Below are 17,707 nucleotides of genomic sequence, written 5' to 3'. Positions count from 1 at the left end.
CAACAAATATTTTGGGACAAATACTAAAAGTATTTTTCATCTTTTTTTATATTTTTTTTTATAGGAAATTAATATCTTTCCGATACGTCTGTTCCTACGAATATAGCTAACATGAATGAATGGAAGATTTGAACTTTTTTTATTATCATTTAAAATGACAAAAAAATGCTTTTCCACTGTGCCCTAAAAATGTGAGATAGAAGTGTTATGTAAATAAACATTTTTTTCCTTCTCACTTATTGCAGTCCCTGCTTTGCGGTTTGACCATTTAATTATCGGTTACCATCTCAATGAATATTTCTACTTTCTTCCCAGTTTCCTCCTCCAACCTCCTTTTCCTCTCAAACCAGAACCTTCTTCACAAACCAACAAGCTCACTGACACTGTCGTAATAATGAAGATCCACTGCGACGTTTGCACCAAAAACGACGCTTCTCTTTTCTGCACCGCCGATGAAGCTGCACTCTGTGACTCCTGCGACCACCGTGTCCACCATGCCAATAAACTCGCCTCCAAGCACCACCGCTTCTCTCTTCACCACCCTTCTTCAAACCAATACCCTCTCTGCGACATTTGCCAGGTAAGTCGTATAAGATCCTCGTTATTCAGAACTCATTAGATTCTAACTAATATATAGTTTTTCTGGGTTGACTTTTTTATAGGAGAAAAAAGCATTTGTGTTTTGCCAACAAGATAGAGCGATTTTGTGTGGAGAGTGTGATGTATCTATTCATTCTGCAAATGAACACACTCGGAAACATGATAGGTTTCTTCTCACCGGGGTTAAGCTCTCAGCTTCTGCTAAAGTGTATTCATCAAATGATTCCAATTCAATTAAGTTATCACAGTCTTCTGTGAAAAATTCATATCCAATAACACCTTTGATGCCTTATAAGTCAACTCCTTCACCAGCATCAACAGTTCCCAAGGCTATTGATGGAGCTGGTTCAACAAACACTAGTAGCATATCTCAGTATTTGATAGAAACTATTCCTGGATGGCAAGTTGATGATTTTCTTGATTCATCTTCTGGTTCCATCAGTTTCTCTAAGGTTTGCAATCAACTTCTCCCTTCCTTTTTCTTTCTTTGAATTATTACTTTTAACATATATAGATAAAGTTATTGTGACCTATTGTGACCTGGTGATCACGAGTTCAGATATTAAAAACAACTTGATGTGGCGACATGCATATATAAGCCTGGATTCCACCAAGTGGGAGTATGGTGCATTAGATCATTAGATCGATCTTTTTATTAAGATATTTATGGTTTGTTTTGTTTATACTTTAAACTTGGATCTGAGATTTATTACATGATGATCAAATGCAGAGTAATGACATGTTGCCATTGTTTGATGCTGATATTGAAGAGAATCTGGGTACCTTCTCAGGGATCTGGGTTCCTCAAGCACCACCACCTCCTCTATATTCTTTTTCACAAATGGATAAGCAAATTGAGAATAGAGAGACAGATTATGGTATCAACATGAAAGGCAGCAACAGTTCAAGGTTGAGGGATGATAATAATTTCATAGTTCCACAGATTAGCCCTGTCTCCAATTCCAAAAGACCCAGATTTCTATGGTAGAAAACAAGACTCAGAATCCAATAATGTGAGGGATGCATTTAAAGCTCTGGGATTGATATCCTTGTTTCTTTTTTTGGTCCCTACTTCTCTCTTTCTGACAGGCTTGAATTTCACCCTGCCATTGTTTTACACTGTTTGTTTGGTTCTTTTAACTGTTTTTTCCTATTATGTTTTGATAAATTTCTTGTCTTTCTCCCTGTGGGTGTAAATATAAACCTTTCAAGAGTTTTGCAAACTTTTATATGTTGGGTTTGTTAGAAAATTAAGAAGTTGCATTTACTAGTCTATAGCATTGAGCCTCACTTATTTATTATATATGAAAGATCATAAATATATCTAACCTTTTCTCATTTAGTTCTTAAACATATCAAAGTAAGCATTAGAGTATTATTAAACTTTTTAATAAATGGAAAGCCCAAAGTAATATAATATTTAACTTATGGATTTAAATAAAGAATCATATAAGTGGGTAGAAGATTTAACTTAAGTGAAAATTTGTATAAGAGGGTTTCACATTACAATTAAACCCAAAATCTTAAAATATTAGTGTTAGAATTAATTATTGGTGCCTAAATATGTTCCTAATTCATTATGGATCATGTAGACTAATCAATATTAATAAGAAACATGTTCTTGATCAAGCACAACTCCAAACTAAACATTGTGTATAATCCCATGGTAATTCTATGAAATCTCTCTCACATAGTAACGATATTTCAATTGTATTTTTTACTTAATATTAGTTTCTTCTCTATAGAGTGAAGACAAATAAAATTTCTTGGATATCTACCTTCATATACATTAACCCCTTATTTATAAGATGTACATATTTTTTCATGAAGAGTGATGTCCCTTTGAATTCAAATTCTTTCATCATGATTATCCACATTTTTCGTATTTATATTTTGCTTATCATAATAATAGAAATAAGACATTTGTTATATGCATTTTGATATTCATTACAATTATGTTTATAGTCATAAATCTTTCTTAAATTAAATTACTTTAATTTAACTAATTAAAATAGTAACCTTAACCCATTAAAATGTAGCATGTATGACCCCAAAATTATTTTATAAATCGACTTGTGAGTCTTGTCACTTATATGTACTTCAATTTATTATTATTACTAATGTGATACTTCTATTTACCTATATATCTCACCTTGAAAAATCCTAACAATCCTTTTTTTCCATATGGTTGAGTCCTTAATATATGATCACTTCCCCTTTTGTAGCTTCTTCATATGCTTGTATTGTTGATGGTTATTACTTCAATGGAACGTATTGTCTCATTCCATATTATTAGGAAGTCCTTCTACACAAGCCCAGAGAACTCACGTCCCATAGAACATTTGACTTTCATACTACTTGTTAGGAATGTAGAAGTCTAAAATAATATAAGATCTAACTAATTGGCTTAAGTGAATAATCACAGTTTTACACTGCAGTTTGAATAAAAACATAAGGTTTATGTTGATGTTACTTCAATTCTTATCCTATTTATCAATATTGAACTTATTTTTACCCACATAACTCCTTTGAAATATAAAGATAATGAATCTGCCTAAATTTGAACAATGTCAAAATTTCTATTGATAAAACAATATTCGGCTGAGACAAATGGGACAAGAAATATCCACTCTTAACAATAACATAGCTTCACGCCTTTGCCAGTGGCGCAGAAAAATAATTGTTTTAACTCGTTCATGAATTTAGTGATGGGATCAGCAGGGGGCAGGGATAGGTCGTTGGATGTAGGGCACATCAAAATTAAAGAAAAGGTTGATGGCGAACATACTGCACACATGATGAATATCATGATAGCGATGAGATATTGAGATTTGCTAGATATTGAGACTGGTGGTGGGCCTGTGGGGCGTAATCAGAGTTTATTATAGTTTATTATCAAATTATTATATATTTTATAAATATTTTATTGCAAGTTCGAGAAATGATTAGATTAAAGATGTCTATCTAAGAATTTTAGGTGGAAAAGGGTGGCGGAAAAGGATTTTAAAGGATGGCATATGGTTTGTCTTGATTATGAAATTCATTTGTGGGGCAACCTTGCCCATCATTATTATGCTTTATGCGTTTTAAAAATGGAAAGTAGTTGCTATGGCTTCCAGATTTAGTACTTTCTGACTTTTTCTTTTAAATATTAGATCAATCTCATTTATCAGAATGAAAATTGAACTTAAGGTTAATCATCTTCTAAAATAATCAAAATCAAATTTTATACAATCGGCATGAAGATATCACAAACAACTTACATGCACATTACTAGTCATATTTTATCCATTTTTATTTCATCATCTCATATTTGTATTACTAGAATCTTAATAAAATATAACATTATATTTTATAGCATCTTTTATTATGATCCATTTTCCTCTCTGGATGCTATATGGCAATGTGTACCAACTAATTTTCCCTTAGTGAAAAATAAACAAGGACATGTTAGACAGGAAGTAGCACCTAGATTGGTTAAAAATGTGATAGCCTGATATATATGTGATTTACAAGATAAAAATTATGACTCAAGGACAGCTCCTTCAACAATTTTCCACCCTGAACCTGCAAAAGACATCACATATCTTGTTGTGTAGGTTCTGCTGTTGGGAGTGTCATGTTGTGGATGACCTACAGCAGTGAGGCGTGTTGACTCTTTGAGAGTGGTTTCCACCACGGCTCGACGTCCATTCTGTGATATAGTCACGCTGTCAATGTTGAGGTCCTCCAAGGTGTAGTCATATGACCAACCACGCTCTGCGATCTCAGCTGCGCGATCGGTCCATATCTTCAACATGTCACCGTCCAAAACCTAGCAGATCTCAACTTCATCAAAACTCTATAAACATATATATGATAGTTCATGGAATAACTGCCTCAAAATAATTGGTACTTGAAGCAACAAAACCAAAAGAAAGAAATACAAAGACTCAGGTGTGAAAGAAGAGTATACAAATATTATGGAATCCTAAAGTTTATTCAAATGTTGCTCCTCATTCCTCAATATCCTATATACACAGGGTGACTCTCAGCATACATTGATTGGTTAGTAACTAAGTTTTCAACTTCGGACAAAAAGAGAGAAGACAAATACTTCTTCTTCCAGTCCCATTCCTTTTCAATTCTTAAGCATACCATAAATGGTATCCCATCATACTACAATGGGATTCCATAGACAAAAACAGTGAATGCTGTAAAATTGTATAATTGCACATCAGGCCCAGAACAAATTGGATCCAATATCTACTAAGATCTATTGTACAGGACTTCCTTAATGGAGACAGATTTAGGGTAACCATAGAATAACAATACTGTCGTGCATCATAATTTTTTTGGAGGTGTGTGATTACCATTACCAGTTTCATAAAGGCTAGTTAAATCCCATACCTCTTGCAATCTTTGTAGGTAATGGTCAGGTCCAAAAGCATGGGATTTGATATTTTGCCATTTCCGAACTAGAGCTTCTGCAACCCTTGCATCCATTTTTGGAAGTTGCTCTCTTAATTCTTCCTCTTGTAGGGAATCTGTGCAGACCAGTCTGTGTTATATGCAAAAAGAAATTACTGCGATAATTTTAAATTATGAACTTCTAAAACCTAATATCATGGTAATTGAATCATTCATATCATGAATAACAGATTTGTACTATTAGTGTTTCAAACTGCAGATATCTCTATAAAGGCCATACCAAAGTTGATAGTATCCGATGCCATTGCTGAACCAGTCATTTTGCGTAGGATAGAAAAGGCATTCCTAGCAGGTAGAAACTTAAGGCCAACCAAAGTCACAAGTCCAATTACAACACCAGCAGACATTATTTTCACACTTGCATCTTTAATTTCATCAGTAGTACATACACTACTATCAGTAGAATTTTTTATTCCAGAAACCTCAACATTGGCCGATATATCTTGAGCTGATAATATCACAGGACTTTCACCTTCAGAAAGACTGGAATAATCTTTCTCACCATTTTCTTGATGTTTCACAATTTGATCTTCAGAACCAACAGGAAATACCTTCTTCAATGTGTTTATTGCACTAACAACAGTAGCCTCAGCTCCAACTTTTGCTATGGCCGCTGCAGCCGCCAAGGGTGACCGACCAACACCTTCCACCTTCTCTAGATATCTGAGCACAGTAGGATCATCACAGTAATCTCCAAGCTTGAATGTTGTGTCTTTAGTATCTCTAAATCTGGGAAAAACCACCTCCATCAACCATGTCTCCAACAATTTACAGATTCCAGGAAGATCATTGTCTTCATCACCCTTTGCATTTTCCTTAACAAATTCTATTATAGATGGGTTTCTATAAGTAGAGCTCTCATTGTCTAGTCCCAACCATGACCGACACTGATCAAGCTCCCCAACAAGCAGTGCACAGAAGCCCCTCTCTAAAGCAAAATCAACCTCTCTCTTCTCCTCGGAAGTATAAACAGAGGAAGGGTCTCTTGCGGTAGCTACCTTAATTTGTTGAAGTTGTTGCAATAAGTTATCAGCATCTTGGATAAGATGTGGTTTTTTAGCTACAATGGCTTGTGCAACAAGAGCAAGTGCCACTCCATATACTTCAAAACTTTCAGCTGGAATATTACTTGGTGTTGCTACAAAAAGGTCAACCTTCAAAAGAAGATTGAGGGGTAAAAGAGAAAACAGAAGGTAAATTCTTTATAAATAAATGACAGGAAATATAGAAAATTACAAGAAAAACACACAAAATTAATCTGAGTACCTGTTCAGATGCTGTCATATGCAAGAATGCCTCATTCATGAAATCTTCACGAGTGAACCCCCCAGCAATTGCCGCAGCTCCCCCTCCTCCAACTGTCCATAGAATGTTATGGACACCCTGAAGACCTTCCTCCCTACATACTCGATGTTCATCACCAAGAGGCAAGGCTAGGAGTTCCAAAACACAACGTGGAGTTATCTCTTCTAGTGTCTCATCTATTTGTGCTTGTAAATCTGGTGCTAGACTGCTTGCCCCTTCTTCCTACATAACCAACTAAGTTACTGGAAAGCTAGTATCAGAACATAAACTTAAAAGTGTTAAAGGTAAGACCTCATTGTATGTCCTCTGCTTTTAATGTTTTGTTTTTTGTAAATGTGGTAGTATAAAGTTCAAAAGGAAAAATACACTCAGGCCAAGTCCTAACATTTTTTAGGCCCTAGGGTAAAACAGAAATGGAGGTCCTGAATTTATGAAAAAATTCTAACTATGCAGAATTTTAATCTTAAAAATGGGCAAAGGCAAGCACCGAACTTCAAATCCGGAGATAATAAAGAATGCAGTTCACCACCATGCTACAAATACATCTTGCTATTGATTATATATAAAAAAAAATATTTTGTACAACTAAATTAAGTGTGGGTACAATTTTTTAGGGGGAAGGGGGTTATATATTTCATAGTTGATTTTAATACACAAATTTCACCCTCTGAGACCAACATTGTCTATACAAAATCTGCTGAATCCTACAGCAGCCCCCAATGGATTTCAGCACAAAAGTGATAATTGAATCAATCAATATGACAAATGTGACTAAATTTTTGAAATGAGCAAGATGATAAAATGTTTTAATTTTTTTAAAAAGAAATATAAAAAGAAAGAAGCCACCCAAAGGGCGTGAAACTGAGTTATTCACCTGCAAAAGCTTCAAAGCCCTCTCCAACATCTCACAGCCCACAGTGAAATCCGGTGGAGACAAAGCCATAGCATCCCTTGAGATGTCAACATAAGCAAGTGCCATTGCCAAGACAACATCTTGCTTAAATGACTTGGGCAACCTCTCTTTAAGCAAATCATGTCCAACCTGAAGCACCAACTCAGTCTCTCCAGCTTCTTGTAATGCACACAAAGCTCCAGGAACCTACAAAGCCATCACCGTCACCAATAAGTTACAGTATTGTTATTGTAGTTAGGTTAGTTAGAAACTTAGAATATAGGTTGAGTTAGTACATAGTAGGATTGTTTAATGACTCACCAATTATCATCAATTAGGTACTTTCTCTCTTACATCAGTCTGTTAGTTAGTTACTATCTTTTACACTATATGTGCCACATGATTGGTTTGGTGAAAGATTCTAAATTCGAACTGCATCACCTAATGCGGGTGCAATATTGTGCTTGAAACATCACCCTGCTATTGCAGTGTGGTTCCAAATGATATGAAAGAACCAAAAAAGGTGGTGTGCCCACTTCAGCATTGCAACCGCAACAAATGGACCACATCAATTTCAAAATCCAATCTTCGGCCACAACAAATTTCACATCGTAATGAAAGCAATCCATGTGACTGCAACCACATTCATATACATGACCGCAATTTAAAAGATATAGACTCTGCCATTTTCGGTAAATTTTAGTTTCTCATTTCTCACTTTCCTGTCAACAAGAGTGTTGTAAAAAAGTTCAACTTTATTGTTATAACAAATTAAGGAGTTAGCTCCAAAACTTATCAATTACGGACCTAAACTTTGAATTAGTAACCACCTAAAGACCTAAACTTTAATGTGTCAGAACTGCATCGTGACCAAAATTAGTGGACCACATCAATTTCAAAATCTAATCTTCGACCAAAAGAAATTTCACACTGCAATGATGACAATCCATGGTACAGAGACTGCAACCACATCTACATCTGTGACAACAAACACAATTTAAAACAATATAAACATTCCACCATTTTCAGTAAATTTTAGTTTCTCATTTCTCACTTTCATGTTGCAAAGAATGCTGTATGGAAATTTCAACTTTATTGTGATAACAAATTAAGGACTTCAACGTTAAAACTCACCAACTAAATACCCCTTTATTGATTGAACATAACAAGTTTTTATATTCAGTTTACCACAGTTGCGGCGAATTGCGGGAAAATGCGGTTGGTGGAAAATAATAATGCAGCTAAGCAAACTAACAAAACCACAATATAACAGCCCAACTTCAATTAAAACCCTGGCCTAGACATATAACAATCCCAATTGAATAAACAACAACAACCAACATTCAATAAAATAACCTTGTGGAAAGGGACTTCAGTGAGAATGGTTCCATTTTTATCGTCGATAAGGCTTTGATTGTACTCTCTCCTAGAAGCAGGGTCAACTAGGGTTTCACAAGCAGCTTCGAGAATTTGGCGACGGCTAATTAAAGCGTCGTCACTGAAAGCATACTGAGGAGTTTTCGAGAACTTAGCCTCGTAAGCTCTCCGAATTCCATCGCTGAGGAAATGAGTTTCGGCGCCGAGGATTTGGTAGAAATCGAGAGGAACGGAGAGGTGGCGCTCGGGAGGGTCAAGTGGAGGAGGAGGAAGAGAGGGGCTGAGAGTGGCGGTGGAGGAAAGGGAGTGGTGGTTGTCGGAGGAGGAGGTGTCATCGGTGAATTGGAAATCGGAAATGAGACGCTCAGCCCATTTGCTGGCGGAGCAGGTGGCGGAGAAAGAAACGCTGGCGGTGCCGGAGGAAGTGAGTTTGTAGGGTTTTTTAGAAGAGTGTGGTGGTTGGTGGAAGAGTCGCGGGGTGCAGAGACCGACGCCAAGACGAGGCAGTAAGGTATTCATTGAAGTGAAATGTATGTGTGGACTACGCTTAAACCCTTCCGCTCTTTTTGTTTGGATTACTATAATATTTTGCTTTATGATTTACTTCAAAGTGTCTATTTAAACTTACGTATTTATAGTCCTTCTCACTTAGGACAAAATATTGATGTAGAAGGTTATGTTAGATCCATAAAAATATGAATGTTAAAAGTTCAATTTTAATAAATGATATTTATTAAATAACTATGAATTTTGAAAGAGATTAATTTATTATGTATAGGTAAGAGAATATTTTTAATAATATAAAAAATATTAAATAAATCAGTAATAATTTCCTAAAATAAAAAAAGTAAGATTTGATTGGTAACTTGGAAGTGTTTTTCAATGTTAATAGTAGCTCCCTAACTTGAAAGGTGAAAAAAAATGTTATTTTATATTAATATTGTCTACTAAATTCTAAATATTTTTTTAGTTTTTTAGTTGAAGATAATATGATATTTCAATGGGATGTGGGAAAGCATGCCATTTGATCTTTTATAAAATATCAGATAAAACCTAATTATGATAAATGAATAAAATAGATATTAGTACATTTTTAAAATAGAGAGGTGATGGGAAAAAATATAAACAAAGCAATTGAACAAGATTTAAAAACATCATCATTTTTGTTAATAAATTAAATTTTTATTGCTATTGTTTATATGGTAAAATAAATTTTATAGGCCCGATATATTATTTTAATATTATTTATGCTAAAATAGATGAGTATGTTATCGGATGAGATGTAGCTCATATCGAGTAAGAAAGTTGCAAAAAGTGATTGTTAATATAATAATACTATGGAACATTTTTGGAATATTTAACATATTTTTTAAATTTTAAATTGAGAAAGTTATATTATTTTTATAAATAAATTTGAATGGTAAGACGAATTTCATAATACTATCAATTTATTACATATTTATGTAAAAAAATGTTATATAATTCCCTTTGCCATAAATATCAAAAATAGAAAAAATTATATACAGAAATTATTAGTAAATGGTGAATAAATTTTGAATTGAGATGAGCATGCTGGGTCCGATCCAAGCTATTCGGTCAGACGTTGGGTTAGTGGTTTTCACCATTTTCATTCACTTTTTTCCCGCCAATTATTTTCATTTCACCTTCTTCAGCGGCTCTGCGTTGAGTCCACCTCATTAAGGTATTTTCATCTTAACCATTCATTCATGAATATTGTATGTTAATACTTGTTTCAATGTTGAATTCTAATGTTAGTGTTTGATTTTCAATTTTCTCTAATTTGAGTTTTCCACTTCTATGATTTAATTATGCTGGTGCAGACATAAGTTTTAGGGTGAATGAGTTTTGAAGAAAACCATTAAGTTCTTTCTTCAATGCTATTTCATTAGTAGTCATTAGTGTGTACTGTGTAGATAAGGAAGCAGAACCACTCTCAGATGCATGCCTCTCACTCTTCTATATCTAGTATCCATATCTATCACTCTCCTCGGTTTCCCTAGATTGCCATTCACTGCCTGTTTACTTCCATCTTCGAGTTTCGATTGTTCACGACACTGTCCTGTTTTTTATCACTTCTTCGACCTTCCATATTTTGAAATACTACTTTTTTATTCATATCATTTTAGTTTTTTTCATTCACACATTTCTTTCTGTTCCAATTTTTATTCACACTCTACCTTTTGCTCTGTTGTGACTTGTGAAAATAGTTACTTGGTACAGAGCACAATAACAATTCAACGTTACCATTTGCCCCATTCTTATAGTAACACAACATCTATATCAATAAAGTGACTTGTACTGCACATCACACTATTCACAATCTTATTATTGGCACTCACACTAGGTTAAGAAAGATTCTCTCTTCATATCTATTATCAAATGAGTAAGACTTCTCTCCATTAATGGACAGATAAGTTATACTTTGTAATGTATTTTTAAGGTTAAAATTGTAATTTCAATGAAAAGTAAACGTCATTATCTATTAAGTTTTTAGTGTATTTTCCCTAACTTGTCTCTCCATTAATGGAGATGAGTCTACTCTTATATGTGTTTATTTTTTTCCAAGTTAACATGATTTTAAAACACAAGGTAAACATGTAAAGAGTTAAAAGTAAATAAAAATCATAAGTATTTATTATGTTAAAATTTTGAAAAATATTTAATACTTCCACCCTTTAATAATTAATATTTAAGTATTTTAAATTCTTGAATTGTGCCATAATTAAGTCCATAACCAAAGCCAAGAATTTAAGTGTATGTTTAGTATAGATGAAAGTTTGTAGTTTTTACTTTTTTGAAACTCACAATCTACCTGGATCATAAAATCAACTTAACTTTGTAGAAGAAAAGAACCAAAAACTGAAGCTCTTTCACTGTAATAATGTATTTTTCTATTAAAATGTTAATTCTCATTTTACCATTCATTTCAAGGTTATTTGGCTTCTCATTTACTCTTATACCAAACTTCGTATTAAAAATGTGAATTATCTTGTTTTTAATATTGATATTTATATTTATATTATTTTTAAAATTTTATAATAATATATATGATGATAAATATTGAAAAATACGTAAAATAATAAATAAAAAATTACAATATATACAAATAATCTTATATTATTTTCTGTAATTTTCTATGTAAAATAATAATTTTTCTATGCTACTTAAACGAAACATATTACTTTTTCAGCTAAAGTACCTAAATTATATTCTCATGGTTTATTATCTTACAGTTAATAAATCAAAGTTGAATACATATCTATAAAAAGCAAATCACAGTTTTTGTGTATGGCAAAGTGTGATTTTTATTGCTTTGTGAGAAAGTATACAGATGGGAATGGATGTAGCGCATTACTTGTATCTTGCTTGTCAATCTAAAAAAGTCAAAGTAGACTCATAAATTGCTTGAAGTGTGTTGTGGAGTGTAGTTTACATGAATCACTTGTCATCTTTTCACGTAATACTACACTATCACATGGCCACAAGATTTTTTAATTCGTTCAAATAAAACTTCATCTCATCACATAATGTATATATAAGGACCCCCCAATACTTGTTTTGTTCAGAATTGGTATCAGATTATCACAATGACTACTTCTCAAGCCCTTCAATTCTTCCTCTTTCTTTCACTCTTGTCTTTTTCAGTTGCGCTGAAATACATTACCCCACATTCATTTTTCTTTCCCATACAGAAAGACCCATCAACTCGTCAATATTCTACTTCTATTGACATGGGAACTCCCCCTGTGAGTTTAGATTTAGTGATTGATATAAGAGAACGTTTCCTATGGTTTGAATGTGGTAATAACTACAATTCATCAACCTACAAACCTGTTCATTGTGGCACAAGCCAGTGCAAAATTTCCAAAGGCACAGATTGCATTACATGCACCAACCACCCTCTTAAAACTGGATGCACAAACAACACTTGTGGAGTTCAACCATACAACCCTTTTGATAGGTTCTTTGTAAGTGGAGATGTTGGTGCAGATATCTTATCTTCTGTTTGTTCAACAAATGATTCAAAATCACTATCCGAGATACGTGTCCCAAACTTCATTTCTTCATGCGTATACCCGAATAAATTCGGGATCGATGGCTTCTTAGGAGGCTTAGCCAGAGGCAAGAAAGGTGTGTTAGGACTTGCAAGAACTGCTATTTCATTACCAACACAACTTGCAGCTAGATATAAGATTGATCGTAAATTTGCTCTTTGTTTACCTTCAACTTCACAAGAGGGTGGACATGGTGATCTTATTATTGGTGGTGGACCTTACTATTTGCCACCCGATGATGATTCTAAGTTCCTAAACTACACCCCACTTGTTATCAATCGCCATAGTACAGGACCAATCTATAACAATGACCCTTCCTCTGAGTACTTTATTCGTGTGATTTCAATCAAGGTTGATGACAAAGTTGTCAACTTTAATTCTACCCTGTTGTACAATAACAAAAAAGGACATGGTGGTACAAAACTTAGCACAGTAATTCCTTACACCAAATTACACACTTCTATCTACCAGTCACTTGTGAATGATTTTGTCAACAAGGCAGAGTTGAGAAAAATAAAGAGAGTGAAAGAAGTTGCACCATTTGGGGCATGCTTTGATGCAAATACCATTGGCAAGACCATAACAGGACCTGATGTGCCAACTATTGGTCTGTTGCTAAAGGGTGGAGTTAAATGGACAATATATGGTGCCAATTCAATGGTAGAAGTTGCTGATAAAAATGTGTTATGTCTTGCATTTGTGGATGGAGGTTTGGAACCTACAAGTCCAATTTCAACTGCAATTGTTATTGGTGGGCATCAACTTGAGGATAATTTGTTGGAGTTTGATCTAGTTTCATCCAAACTTGGCTTTACCTCTTCTCTTCTACTACACAATGCAACCTGTTCCAACTTTAAAGCCTTCTAAGTTCTCACTTTTAACACATTTATAAGAAGCTTGGTTTGCTGACCATGAAGATTTATATAAGTTATTTGAGTTCAAGTGAAACTGTATGTAATAAGTGTTGACTTCACTCTATTAAAGGGGTGAAGAAAAAAGTAATAAGAAGACAATAGTTATGAAAAACATTAATGTGGAATGCAGAAAAACGATCATCATACCTAACGATTTCTTCGTCCTTTGGGTGTGTTGATCTTGATAATAAATATTCTATATAATTATTCTTTTCTTGTTCTATTAAAAATTGTGATAATTTGTTTTTTAGTGGTGATTAATTTAATTCCTAGTGAAACGTGACTAATATTTTGCAACACATGTGATATTAATTGATGATGTGATCAATAATGCACAATCCAACAGGACTAATCCAAAAGGATAAAATTGCATACATTTTAAAGGGGCTAAATTTATATTTAAACTTAATAGTTTTTATTACATGAGTATAGTTTAAGTGACTTCTACTTTATTTACTTTAGAATCAACAATTTTTTTATTGATCCAAATTGATTGAAAAAGTGAAGGTCAACTCCTCGAATTGGTTGAACAATTGTGTTTATACGAATCAGTTGTCATTTTTGACAAAAATACTTCATCACATCACATGCTCAGATTTTTTTTTAATTCATTGAAATAAGACCGGTTCTGACCCCATTTCGTATAAAAGAAGCTTAATTAATTATACCAGTAAAATTATTTCTCTATATTCGTATAACTATATATAACTTTAAACATTAAAAGAGTAACCTTCAACAAATGAGTGGAGAAATGAGGAAGGTGACTTCAGTAGCAGTCCACGCGCTTTTTGTGAGTGGAGAAATGAGGATGGTAAAAAAAATTAGTCACTCTATATCTTACATTATGATTAGTTTAAAAAAATATCAAGTTAAAAATTTAATAATTAAGTATTTTTGTAATCAACTATAAATAATTTCAGATATAGTGTTATAAATTATGGGGGTATAATCCCTGTAAAAAAGCAAGGGAGGAAATGACCCACAATGACATTCTCACAAATTTTTGTTATGTTAACGTCCCTTTTAAGATTTATTTTAAAATGATTGATCATCTATTTATGATTGTTTTAAAAGCCCAAATAAATTATCAATGTTAGGCCTAAGAAACCTTCCACAAGCATAAAACAGTGTTGAATGGGAGCCATTTGGGTTGTAAATAAATACAAAATGCCCAGCCTGCAACAAGTAAGGAAAATTGTTAGTTCACACAATATTAAAGTGGTTTTTTTGGGGGGAATGGAGAAAGTGATACCTGGGGAACCTTAATGGTTTCACATGGAACCTTCATATGCTTAAGAGCTTCTTCTGCCCCTTCATAATTCCTCTAATCTTGGACACCACATATGAAAGTAGAGGAAAAAAACATTACACACACCAAGTTAGAATCAGTCACAATCTTCCTTCCTTTCTCTCATTCTCTGTTTCCTTCCCTTATTTCCTTCATATCAAGTTGTACCAAAAGTATGTCATTTGACTACTTCCCAACTCCATGAATCAAATTTTCAGGAGGAGGTCCATACATTCTTGAACCAAATTGACTTCAAAAAATATGAATACCAAACAAGTATTTTTAAACAAAACAGCATGCTACAAAAAACTAAACATACTGATTTTGTATCATGTGTATCCTAGAAGAAGAAATAATTTACACAAGATGGTGGTACTCTAGAAGTAACCTTCATATGAAATTGCAATAACAATTGTTTACTACTTACAACTAATCATTTGAAGATAAATTATATTTTGAATTGGCAGAGTAGAAATGAATTGATATTTCAATAATCAATAATTACAACTAACATCTAAGCCACATATCAATGGGTTATCCCAACAAACCTATAACCAATGTTGTTTCAGATTCATTCAGCGTTTTCCTAGTTGTATATCTAACAAACCTACCACTTATATACTGGTGGATTATATCAGGACCAAAAGGACCTAAACTTCTGCCACAAACATATTCTATTTGAGATTAAAATATCACAATAAAATCAATCATGTCGTTGTAGTATAGTGGTAAGTATTCCCGCCTGTCACGCGGGTGACCCGGGTTCGATCCCCGGCAACGGCGATTTTTATTAATTTTACTCTCATTCTGCTGATTCCAAGTCCAAACTTCAAAGTTCGATCCCCGCCAGCGGCAATATAAATGCCATTCCAAGTCCAAAACTTCAAAGTTCAAACCATTTATGAAGTCATATAAACTACTGATAATCTGCATACTTAGGGATATATGGTTAAAGTGTTCAGTCAAAGAAGATATTTAAACATATTTATATGTTGCAGAATTATAAGAATACATCTGATGCAAACAAACTTTCATTCCATGGACAACTTATATGGAAAATGTTATGATATAGGTGTGTAGTGTCTATTTGACACCACAATATTCTAATACAATAATCAAACTTTTGAAATCCAATCATTTGGAGATAATATATAAGCATGTAATACACCAGGGCAGGCACAAAAACTTGAATAATAATGTTGAAGCCTTTTAGTTTCTCATGTCTTCACCATAGCCATATTTTAAGAAAAATACAAACATGTCAAGGCAACTTAATCCCTCAAATTGTTATTTTTAATTTTTGTTAGAAGAAAGTGCCTAATTATACATATGAAAGTGGAATAGAAGAACAAGGATACAGTGGTTTTACCTGATAATCCTCTAAGGTGTAAAACCAGATTCCCATATATGGTTCAGAATCGATCCTTTCCATGTTGTGCTATACATAAATATCAAGATATACATCAGAATAATTAAATAAGTCATTTTAACAAAATGTAGAAAGACATTAACCTTAGGTGTATATTTGGAAGCAACATAAACACCAAAAGAATGACCAAGTAGTATAAAATTGCTAGGATTTGGCTTTTCTCCATTCCTCAAAAGAATCACGAACCATGACTCAGTTTCTGTAGTATCAACAAGAAATTTATTATTTTGCTACTGTAACTTTCAAGTTAAGCATAAAACCTTCCTATTCCAAAATAAAACCATATGAACAAATGAATCATGGCATTTCACCATCAAATGACGGTTAAAAGTACCAATTCACTCAAAAATATATGCAATAATTTCTCGAGCGTCTCTTCCATTCTTGGATAAACTTAAAACACTGAAGTTGGGTGAACTAGATGCATATGACCTCCCCTCTATGACCTACCTACGCTAATGATTCCTTTCGCTGCGAATCACACCAATTATGATAGGTTGCACTAAGAAATCAGTAATAATAAATTAAAGTGTGTTCGAAAGAGTTTATATAAAGTTTATTTGAATTTATCTTTGTTGGGTGTTTCATATGTGGAGAAGAAGTCGAAGTGTATAAGTTAAAAAACATATAAGTAAGTGAATCTATATAGTTTTTTGATGAATGAATCCATACACCTAATGCTTAAGATTTTAAGTCAAGATGTAGTAGTGTCAAATACAATTAAATATTTTTTTTCACTTAGGAAGAATGACATAGCTCTTGAAATCTCCCAACAATCTTAACTCAAAACAATCGAGCATGCTCATCAAAATAAGTCATAACCTTACTATCAACTCTTCTCTTGAGCTTAATGAAATAAGCTCAAAAGAAGGTTAGAAGCTCCCATATCATAAGATAACCATTTAATGAAGCTGTTAACCTAAACGTACTAAGATGATAATTTATAATCTTTGCCATCTCCTTTGGTGTTTTATTAATAAAATTTCTGTTTGTCAATAAAAAATACTCTAAGATAATAATTTATTATTAGAAAATAAGTATCTCCTCGTACAAGTAGATAATTTATCTCATCTAGCCAGTAAAAATATGACACGTGTACTGTTTTACTTAGTTTTAAAAATATTTTATAAAAAATGATTAAATATGATACATATTAAAATTTTAGAGACTAAAGAATATAACTTATCTCATTATAATAAAATATCACGATTATTAAATTGAGCAAGGTAGAGAGGTCATGAGTTTTGAACTTACAAAGAAAAAATACGGTGGAAGTTGAAAGTTACCACAGGGAGATGAAAGAAATGCTAACGCATGCAATGATGCGTATCCATTACTTCAAATACCCATTCTTTG

At 33.2% G+C, this 17,707-nt stretch overlaps 3 protein-coding genes, 1 long non-coding RNA gene and 1 other non-coding gene across 6 annotated transcripts; 3 read left to right on the top strand and 2 right to left on the bottom strand.

Annotated features, from left to right (window-relative positions):
- On the top strand, nucleotides 209-1,833 carry LOC109357810 (B-box zinc finger protein 21). Its single transcript, XM_019601869.1, has 3 exons — nucleotides 209-580; nucleotides 663-1,052; nucleotides 1,331-1,833. The coding sequence occupies exons 1-3, from the start codon at nucleotides 395-397 to the stop codon at nucleotides 1,586-1,588; spliced, it is 834 nt and encodes a 277-aa protein (XP_019457414.1). The 5' UTR covers nucleotides 209-394; the 3' UTR covers nucleotides 1,589-1,833.
- LOC109358651 (protein ACCUMULATION AND REPLICATION OF CHLOROPLASTS 6, chloroplastic-like) lies at nucleotides 3,989-9,198 on the bottom strand. 2 transcript variants are annotated; one of them, XR_002108988.1, is made up of 6 exons: nucleotides 8,624-9,198; nucleotides 7,250-7,474; nucleotides 6,337-6,597; nucleotides 5,291-6,224; nucleotides 4,990-5,140; nucleotides 3,989-4,414 (listed from the first exon to the last, which is right to left on the bottom strand). XR_002108988.1 is itself a non-coding variant. In XM_019603016.1 (6 exons), the coding sequence occupies exons 1-6, from the start codon at nucleotides 9,161-9,163 to the stop codon at nucleotides 4,124-4,126; spliced, it is 2,388 nt and encodes a 795-aa protein (XP_019458561.1). In that variant the 5' UTR covers nucleotides 9,164-9,198; the 3' UTR covers nucleotides 4,007-4,123. The 2 variants fall into 2 exon arrangements, 1 of the variants encoding a protein (XP_019458561.1); XM_019603016.1 differs by having other exon boundaries at nucleotides 4,007-4,414; nucleotides 4,990-5,126.
- Nucleotides 12,253-13,711, top strand: LOC109357942 (basic 7S globulin-like). The gene has a single exon (XM_019601997.1). It carries the CDS (start codon nucleotides 12,253-12,255, stop codon nucleotides 13,585-13,587), a length of 1,335 nt encoding a protein of 444 aa, XP_019457542.1. The 3' UTR covers nucleotides 13,588-13,711.
- Nucleotides 14,602-16,814, bottom strand: LOC109358358. The gene is made up of 3 exons (XR_002108954.1): nucleotides 16,435-16,814; nucleotides 16,292-16,360; nucleotides 14,602-14,963 (listed from the first exon to the last, which is right to left on the bottom strand). It is a non-coding gene; the product is annotated as an uncharacterized LOC109358358 (long non-coding RNA).
- Nucleotides 15,634-15,705, top strand: TRNAD-GUC. The gene has a single exon. It is a non-coding gene; the product is annotated as a tRNA-Asp (tRNA).

This window comes from Lupinus angustifolius, chromosome LG10 (genome assembly GCF_001865875.1).
Source record: "Lupinus angustifolius cultivar Tanjil chromosome LG10, LupAngTanjil_v1.0, whole genome shotgun sequence".
Classification (NCBI taxonomy): Eukaryota; Viridiplantae; Streptophyta; class Magnoliopsida; order Fabales; family Fabaceae; genus Lupinus; species Lupinus angustifolius.
Note: the sequence above shows the minus strand (reverse complement) of the source record. Positions and strands in the feature narration are given on the sequence as shown.